Source organism: Palaemon carinicauda, chromosome 23, assembly GCF_036898095.1.
Source record: "Palaemon carinicauda isolate YSFRI2023 chromosome 23, ASM3689809v2, whole genome shotgun sequence".
Classification (NCBI taxonomy): domain Eukaryota; kingdom Metazoa; phylum Arthropoda; class Malacostraca; order Decapoda; family Palaemonidae; genus Palaemon; species Palaemon carinicauda.
The window spans coordinates 44,661,559-44,671,959 of NC_090747.1; the positions used below are offsets into that span (position 1 = coordinate 44,661,559).

The window sequence follows — 10,401 nt, forward strand, 5'->3', positions numbered from 1 at the left end:
AAAGGAGTACAATTTAACCATAAAAGAAACATTTTCTGGTACAACTCAGGAACATAAATGGTGGTCTACCCTTAAATCTGCACTCTTTGGTGTAGATGCAACAGTTCCTCCTTTACTTAAACCAGATGGCTCAGTCACTCACTGTCCAAAGGAAAAGGCAACCCTTTTGGCTGATGTTTTTTACAGTAAACAGACTAATGAAAAACTTGAACTTCCTCTTTCCTGTTTTCCTGAGGCTAAACTAACTAGTTTAGCTTTTCGATCTCGTGAGATTAAAGCTCTGTTGGTGGACCTTGATGCTTATGGAGGTGTACACCCAAATTGCATTTTTCCTTTGTTTTTTATAAAGACTGCAGATTTCTTAGCTCCAAAGTTATCTGTTATTTTGCGCAAGTTAGCAAGAAGAGGAGCTTTTAGCACTAGTTGGAAAATTGGTAATGTTACTCCTCTATGTAAATGTGTTTGTGGTAGCTCAAGTCCCACTGATTACCGCTCAATTTCCATAACTCCCATATTATCTAAAGTTTTTGAACCTATTTTAGCAAAACGTCTTAATAGGTTTGCTGAAGGTAATCATCTACTCCCTAGTTTGCAATTTGGTTTTCGTAAAGGCCTTGGAGCATGTGATGCCCTTCTTACAATCTCCAATGCTGTACAGAAATCCCTTGATTGTGGTCGGGAAGTTCGTATGATTGGCCTTGATTTTAGTGCTGCTTTTGACCGTGTTAATCATGAGGCCCTTGTTTTCAAACTGAAACATTATTATTGATTTTTTAAGTAATAGACCTCAAAGAATTGTTGTTGATGGGCACCATAGTGATTATAAGAATGTGATATCCGGTGTTCCACAGGGTAGTGTTCTTGGCCCATTACTTTTCATACTATATACACATAACATGTGGTTTGGCCTAGAAAACAAGCTTCTTGTATATGCAGATGATGCTACTCTCTTTCCATCAATTCCATCCCCTGAATGTAGATTTAGGGTTGGTGAATCCCTTAATTGAGATTTAGCTCGAATTAGTGCATGGTGCAAATTATGGGGTATGAAGTTGAATCCTAACAAAACTCAAAGTATGATTATAAGTAGGTCAAGGATGGTGGCTCCTCAACATCCGGATCTCAGTATTGATATTTCTTTAAATTTGTATAACTCCTTTAAAATTTTAGGTGTGATTCACGACAGTAAATTTACTTTTGAGAAACATATAAGGTCTGTGTCTTCTTCAATTGCACAAAAAATAGGCTTATTGAGAAAGTCTTTCAAGATTTTCGGTGATCAATCTATTCTGAAGAAGTGTTTTAATTCTTTCATTCTACCTTGTTTTGAGTATTGTTCTCCTGTCTGGTCTTTAGTTGCTGATTCTCATCTTAATTTGTTGGACAGAAACTTAGTCTATCAAATTTCTTATTCCTGATCTAGATATTAATCTTTGGCACCGTCGTTCAATTAGTTCATTATGCATATTGCATAAGATTTTTCATAACTCTGACCATCCTTTACATTCAGATCTTCCTGGACAATTCTATCCTCTTCGTAATACTAGGCAAGCAGTTAATTCTAATAGCCAGGCCTTCTCCATCACGAGGCTCAATACTACGCAGTACTCTAGAAGTTTTATTCCAGCTGTTACCAAGTTGTGGAATGATCTTCCTAATCGGGTGGTTGAATCAGTAGAACTTAAAAAATTCAAAGTTGGAGCAAATGCTTTTTTGTTGACCAGGCGGACATGAGTCTTTTTATAGTTTATTTATGACATATTTGTTTTTGATGTTGTTAATAGTTTATATATGACATGTCTGTTTTGACGTTGTTACTTATTTTAGAATGATTTATTGTTAATTTGTTCTATTCATTTATTTATTTCCTTATTTCCTTTCCTCGCTGGGCTATTTTTCCCTGTTGGAGCCCCTGGGCTTATAGCATCTTGCTTTTCCAAGTAGGGTTGTAGCTTGGATAGTATATATATATATATATATATATATATATATATATATATATATATATATATATATATATATATATATATATATATATATATATATATATATATAAAACCTACTATGGTCCCGTGTCTGGGAACCAAAAATATAATATTACACATATTACGGCAGGCAAGCTACACAACCAAATCGAGTTCCAAAGTCACTTGTTTGTTTTGACATTAAATGTCTTACACTTGAATATATAAATACCCTAACTTCGAGACAGTTATATTACTCCTAGACAGCAATATAAAAACATAGAATATCCAAAGGTTTCTTAAGTACACTCAAAACAGAACTGGGTGATTATCATTTCGATCTATTCAAACAACTTCTTTCTTAGTTTCATTAAGCGGATACAAGAGAGTATAAAATGAATATTAGTGATATAAATAATGCGCTCTTCACAAAAATTCGAATATTCTATATATATCACAACACATTGGAAGAATTTACTTACAAAAAATTAATCACTTGGAATATTAAGTATGAAGAAAACTTAGATTAAAACAAAAAAAATTATATAAGCATTTATCTTGAAAAATAGAATCTGCATAAAACATTAGACTAAAAAAAAAAAAGAAATAATTACATTTTAATGCTTAAACTCTTAAAGAACTTGCATAAAGTAACTGATAAACTTACTAACTTCACATATTTTACTCGCACTTGTCCAGTCACAAAAATTTACACAATGTCAACACAATGAATTTTATAATTTCCTTTAACGTCTTTTGTATCTTTCTAACACACAATCTATTTTGGGGTACAAAAGTTACTTTGAAGAGTACACACTAGAGAAAGAGATGGAATTTTTGCTCTTCCACAGGATTGTTGTTTCTCTTCTGCTGCCATTCATCCTTGGGGGTACTTATATATGAAATTAGCAACTTTTCGAGTATTCTAATAGATTATTTTCGTGGCTTTGAGGGCAGGCCTATAGTGCCACCAGATTTATCAAGTAGTTTAAAATTCAGAGGCGAATTTTTAACAAGTCAATCTTGGAGACGAACCTCGCTTGTCTGATATTTTCAAGTAGTTGGTCGATGAGCGGCAAAGGATAATTATCAGCCACACTGATCAAATTCAACTTTCAGTAGTCCGTACACATCCTGAAAGTTCAGCTAATCTGTTTCTTAACAAATAGTCTATTTCTTTTATCGTGACATCTCGGTGATACGGCGATTGTCGATAAGTGCGTAGTTTGAATGACCTTTCCTTCCTTTTGAGATGTATCTCGTGAAGCACGAGATACATCTCAAAACACCTCAGGTCGGTTCATTTCGGGACATCCAAGACACTTGTAGGGACACTTATAATTAATCGGCATAATTCCTCTTGTTACTTCTGGTTCAAATGAGTTAATCTCTCTTCCAAGTTCCGAATGATAGACGAATTATTCATTTTGCTCAACACCCCTACCTCACATCCGTCATCGTCTTTTGTGGTTTGCGCCATACACACCTCTGAAGATTCCGTCTCGTTTTCACTTACGTAAGGTTTCAGTAGGTTAACGTGTACCTTCCTCTGACTTTTCCTTTCTTCTCGGGTTTTGATAATGTAGGTCCGGTCACTGACCTTCTCCCAAATCTTGAATAGTTCTTGGAACTTGTTGGTGAGTGGGAATCTTATCTGGAAGAATAACAATACTTGTTTTCCTACCGAAAACTGTCTGTTTCTAGGGAGAATTTCCTTATCTCGCCGATCCTTTTCCTCAAATTCTATACATATCCTCCATCTTTTTTCTCTCAGTCCTTCTATCTTTCTGCTAACATTTTAATTGGTCCTTGTACTTCTCGTCCAAATACCATTTCATTCAGGCTACATCCCATGCTTTCTTGAGAAGCATTATGTACCTGAAATAACATCAACGGTAGTCCGATGTCTCATTCAATCCCCGTTTTGTTGCAAAACTTCGTTAACATACTTTTCAGAGTTTCATGAAACCTCTCTATTGGACCTGGTGTTTCCGGTGATAAGCAGTGGACAGTTGTTGCTCCACATCCAAAAGTTTCATTATGTTCTTAAACAGTTCTGTCATGAAATTCCTTCCAAGGTAACTCCGAATGATTTCCAGAATACAAAACTTAGTGAGAAAGTCAAGTAACTTCTCTGCGATTATTTTGGCACTGATGTTCCTGACGGGTCTGGTTTCTGAGTCCCACAATATCGATCATTACCTTGCTGAAAAGTTCTCCTCACACTTTTATCGAAAGTGTTGGAGCTTTCCAGCCATCTGACATACGTAACATTCACGTCAAAACTGACACATCCTTATGCATGCCAGGCCAGAAAATGTATTTCATAATCTTCTTCGGCGCTACGGCAATTTTGTATGTTCTCAACGGTCCGGGAATTAATATCGGATGATATATCCCCCATTCGGCATTCCCAGTGATATCAGCGGGTCTATGCTTCCTCATAAGCAACCCATTCTTAAGATAATAACAGATCAGAGACTGCTATGCCTCCCTCCCGTCCACCACACAGTGCAATAACTCTGGAAACGTTGTATCTTTTCATGTAATCCTATCAGACTTTTCTTATTCACTTGCCTACTTCTAACGATGAGTTTTTTATTTTGTCCAGGTCCTTTTCTTCTGTTTTCCTCTTTTCAACTCGTCTCTTGTTCCATTTTTCCTAGGCTTACTCGGGAGTTCTCTTCTTATATACCATCAAGTGAACCTTCTTCTTTAGAAAACAAATCCTCCAAGTTCATCGCTAATTCTCTTCTAAAGCTGGCCATTACACGATAGAGACTGGCCCGTCAATTTCAAGGGGATTGTCCCGCATCGGTCCAGTCTTTATGGTGTATGGGGGGAAAAAAGCCAGTCTCGTCGGGCTTGTCTTGGCTCGCCATCCTTTCAGCATGTTGAAAATCCTGTCCTGTCCCGTTGCAATTTGCTGACTCGCCGCGCAAGTCCCTAACGTGTGTGGGAAGAGATTAGCCTCCCAGAGTCCTGACCATCCCTCAAGAATGAAACAAGTATGATACCTGAGACTGAATGTTATTCACCCGTAGGACGAAGATTGGCCTCCATACATATCGTTTTAAGCAGTGTCCTCATTGCAACTTCTCAAGTATGTCGCAAGCAACCAAATATTTAACTCAAGATTTTGTTACTGAATTCATTGAACTTTATAGACTTCATCCGTGTTTATGGAAGGTAAAAAGTGAAAATTATTTTAATAAATCTAAAAAGCAGGCTGCCTATGAAGAGTTATTAGAGGTCTGCAAGAAAATTGATGAGAACGCAGACGTAGATTTTGTGAAAGCTAAAATTTCCTCATTCAGAGGATCTTTTCGAAAAGAGCTTAGAAAAGTCAGGACCTCGAGGAGGTCTGGTGCAGGAGAAGAAGAGGTATATGTGCCCAAATTATGGTACTATGATTTGTTACTTTTCACGGCAGATCAAGAAATTCCCAGGGATTCTACTTCAAACTTACAAGATGAACAAACGCAGCAGGAAAATCAAGGAAACTCTCATGAACCAGTAAGTAAATATAGCCTTTATTTCCTTTAATTAACGGTTTTATTAGCAATGTGATTACATAAGAAAAAGTTTTGACATTAAAGCAATATATATATATATATATATATATATATATATATATATATATATATATATATATATATATATATATATGTGTGTGATTACATAAGAACAAGTTTTGACATGAAAGCATATATATATATATATATATATATATATATATATATATATATATATATATATATATATATATATATAAACAAGAGCATTCTCTTAATGTATCATTGTGTCTTGCCATGGAACTTTACCATTACCACTGAAATATTCAACATATGAAAATCTAACATATTAAGCTGAATCGCAGGCATTTCGTTGGCGTGCTACTTGAATGTTTGCAAAGTGTGTAGCATTATAGTCGGCCTTTCGCCAATCTCCATCCTGCAAAATGCCACTTTCAGTGTTTTCAAAATCAATCATGTTTTGAGGTGTGTAGGATTTCCTGCAATTTCTCCGTAAGAAATTATGAAGTACACAGCTTGCCAATACCACAAGATCAATTTTCTCAGGTTTCAATGCAATGGGGTATGAAACACTCGAAATCTATTAGACAATACACCAAAAGCATTTTCCACTACTCGTCTGGCACGAGATAATCTGTAATTATAAATCTTCTTCTCTTAGTTTAAATCTCTTTGGGGAAAGGTTTCAGTAAGTGCTCATGCAGTTCAAAAGCTTCATCCCCAATGAAGACAAAATTCAACCCATGTTTGGTTTCGTTATTTTCAGGCAAATTTAAAGTCCCTTCCAATAACTTTTGGTGAAAAAGAGTTTCATCCAACACTCCACCATCTGAAACCCGGCCATTTTTGCCTACATCAACCATTATAAACTCTAAATTAGCATTGACTATTGCCATTAAAACAATACTATAATATCCTTTATAATTAAAATAATAAGATCCACTGTTTGCTGGAGGTACAATAGAAACATGTTTTCCGTCAACTGCTCCACCACAATTGGGAAAATTCCATAACAGATCGAAGTCCTCGGCAATTTTTTTCCACTCTTCACGCGTTGTTGGGAACTGAAAGGCAGAAAAATTCATCTATGTAAATAAATTTCAATATATAATCATAAAAACAGCAAATTTTTGTATATTTTCGATGAGTAGAATAGGATATATATATATATATATATATATATATATATATATATATATATATATATATATATATATATATATATATATATATATATATGAGTGTGTGGTATACAGTGAATATGTGTATTAATATTTATTAATTAATTGTATGATTTTCATTTTTCTCAGGATGGTGATGAGGAAAATTTAGAAACAGTCCTGGACCAAACAAGGAAACCATCTACGGCAGATGATAGGCCTACTTCTTTAAAGTCATCTGTTCAGGAAACCCGTAAGAGAAAGAATGGTGGAAACCTTCAAAGGGAAACACTCATGAAAAAAGTTGAGAAATGTGTCGAAAAGGAAGAGGATGACTTTGATATTTTTGGCAGACTCGTTGCTTCAAAATTGAGAAAATTAAATGGCCAACAACATATGTTGGCTGAAAAGCAAATCTTGGAAATATTATACAACTTCTCACTGAATACAAGTACAGCCTCATCATCAAGATCATACTCCCCCATTCTAAATGAAAATCTACGAGAAACCTATGTACAAAATGATTCTGATATCCCTTCGTTCAGTGGTGAAGAAGTAAACCGGCCCTATTATTTTTCATTATAACAGTTTGAAAAGAGCCCTTATAACTTTTCATTATATTTTTCAAATAGGCTAGCCCATATTTTTTTTTATCATAAATTTGAAATAGCCTATATAAATTAGATTTTTATTAGGTAGCCAACTAAAGAAAAACACAGGCTTTTAGTTTTTCCTTTTAATTTTCAAACAATTTCAAAATAGGCAAGTTAATTTTTTTTAATTTGTACTTAATTCAAATAGATGAGTAAATTGCATATGTGGAAAGGACTTATCAAATAAAGTACTAAAAAGGCATGATATTTTACTTACCTTCAAATATTCATCACGTAAGCTGTCATATATTGCTTGACAAGTTTCAGGTATGATTTTTCCTAAAGCTTGGGCAGAAATTCCAGTTGAAAATTTGAGATCCTTCAGTGACCGTCCCGTTGCTAAAAACCTCAATGTTGAAATCAACCTTTCTTCTGCAGAAATAGCCTGTCTCATTACTGTGTCTTCTTTTGTAATCTTTGTCGAAACAAGGGATAAGAGGTATGTGAAGGCTTCGTTGGTCATTCTCAAATAATTTCTATAATCATCTGGGTTATTTTCCTTTAACTCATTCAGTAACATCATATGAGAAAATTTCTCTCTCTTTCTTAGCCATTCTTTTGACCATTGTCTTCTGCGATTTTTGCCACACATTTCATAGTTATTGTCCTCTTGATCCAAGAGAGCTATGATTACAGCAATCATCTTTCTTTTATTTAAAAAAAAGCCATATTGCGAATGATATGTCACCTTACAATCAAGACCGCTTGAACACTGAGTAATCTTCTTCTCATAGACCGATGGGCAGATAATGAAGAATGTGGTAACTCCCAGAGATGGCAGAGCATGTTGTCCTCTTGAAATCCTGTCTCCATCGTGTATGGGCAATCCTTAGGGGTCTGGCGCGGGGGGCCAGTACCGCCGTGACGGCCCGCCGTGCCAGTCTCTATCGTGTATGGCTAGCTGTTCAGGCTACACACTTGATTTGGGCTTTAATCATTCCACTCTTTGCATGGCCACCACATTCCATTAAAATATAGAGCCACTGAGCTTTACTTACATTTGCTTCAACAATTCCTGAACCTGTGGATTATTCAATATCTCTTGGATATTGAACTGAGCCATCTTGTTCTTTGACAAATAATTACCTACTTCTCCAAATAATATATCCTAACAATACCTAAAATCCTTTCAACACACTACTGTTCAAACCTTTGATTAAAACAAGGCCCAGTTATCACCAATATTTAAAACAGACTCAGTTGGTCCCAAGGATCTGGGCACCAAAATTATATTATATCATGGTCCCTGGTCTAGGCACCAACATTATATTATACTATGGTCCCATGTCTGGGAACCAAAAATATATTACCCATATTACGGCTGACATCCTACACAACCAACTCAAGTTCCAAACTCATCTGTTTGTTTTTACATTTGAGAATATTAATACCCAAACTCTGACACAGTTATATAACTCCCTGACAGCAATATAAAAAACACTGAATATTGAAAGGCCTCTCAAGTATATTAAAAACAAAACATGGTAATTATTATTACGATATATTTAAACAACTTCTTACTTTGATTCTTTAACAGAACTTGAGTGAGAATAAAATAAACACTGGTGATTTAGATAATACATTTTACGAAAATAAGTATATTTTATATAAATTAGAAAACTTTAAAAGAATTTACATACAAAAAGTAAATCACTCTAAATATTAAATGTGAACCAAACTTAGGTAGAGAGAAATACATGTTACGCTCTGAATATTATTTAATCCCTTGATATGAAATATTAAATTTTCATAAAACCTTAGACTAAAACAAAAGAAGTAATTACACTCTAATGCTTTAACTCTTAACCCTTTTACCCACAGGCTATTTGGAAATTTCCAACCCTTAGCCTCCAGGGGGTTATTTTTTTCCCAGCACATTTGCAGTATATATTTTTTTTAAAGTGCTCTAACAGCCTTACTTTTTGTCAGAGAGAGGTCAGGTTGTTCTCATTCTCTTGGAAAATGGCTGAATTTTCTAAAAAATAAAATTATCAAAAATATAAAGAAAAAAAAATTTATAGCATTTTTTTTTTGCAAGGATGTACAGGTACGTTCCTGGGGGGGGTGTAAAGGGATGGCTTTTGTGAAACGTACCAGTACGTCCTTTGGGGGTAAAAGGGTTAAAGAACTTACATAAAGTAACTGATAAACTAACTAACTCCACATACTTTACTTGCAGAGGGCCTGTTACAAAAATTACAATGCCAAAACTCAACACAACACAATAAATTTAGAATTTCCTATAACGCCTTTTATATCGTTTCAACAGACGATTTACTTTAGGTCACAATATCACTTAGGAGAGGACACCATAAAAAGAGAAAGGGAATTTAGGCTCTTCCACAGGACGGCTGTTTTTCTTCTGCTGCTATTCAACTAGGGTGTTGCTTTTTTATGAATTTAGCAACTTCTCAGATATTCTAATAAGGTATTCACGTGGTTACGGGGCCAACCCCTAGTGATGCCAAAGCTATCAACTTGATATAAATTCAGGGGACGAGCCTTTATTTCAGGTAACTCTGTCTATCAGCTGCTCCACCCACCCCCTGTTCTCGGAAATAAAAAAGAGAAAAGACAAGAACTCACGCAGGGGTTTTCCAGAGCCTTCCAAAACATGTGGCAAATATAAGAATTGCACATTTTCTCACAATAAAGATGCAATACCTCGTAAAAATATAAAAAAAAAGCATTCACTCTTAAATATATTAGGTAAGACTTCGGAACAAATTATGTGAAATAAAATGTGAATTATCCAGAGTAAAGTAATTTACATATACTGACTTGAATGAAAAAATACAATGAAATTAACGACGAAAGTCTTATGAAATTCTCATTCCACAAACATACCTATATGAGAGGAACTCATCTTAAAAGCTGACTATTCCGATATTCAATACACATCCATCATAAAGCTGAAATAAAACACCGAATTAACTTATTCACTACCGCTAGAGAGTTATAGGGTCCTTTTTAGTGGTCACACAGTAATATAATGGATCCATCTCTCTAGTTACGGTTCATTTACCCTCTGCCTAAACATAAACCAAATAGTCTGGAATATTCATTAAAGAATCTCCGCTGTCCTCAT

General features: G+C 34.9%; 1 protein-coding gene across 1 annotated transcript; it reads left to right on the plus strand.

Annotated features, from left to right (window-relative positions):
• Positions 1-4,745: 4,745 nt before the first annotated feature.
• On the plus strand, positions 4,746-7,245 carry LOC137616927 (uncharacterized). Its single transcript, XM_068346800.1, has 2 exons — positions 4,746-5,480; positions 6,811-7,245. The coding sequence occupies exons 1-2, from the start codon at positions 4,992-4,994 to the stop codon at positions 7,243-7,245; spliced, it is 924 nt and encodes a 307-aa protein (XP_068202901.1). The 5' UTR covers positions 4,746-4,991.
• The last annotated feature ends 3,156 nt before the right edge of the window (positions 7,246-10,401 follow it).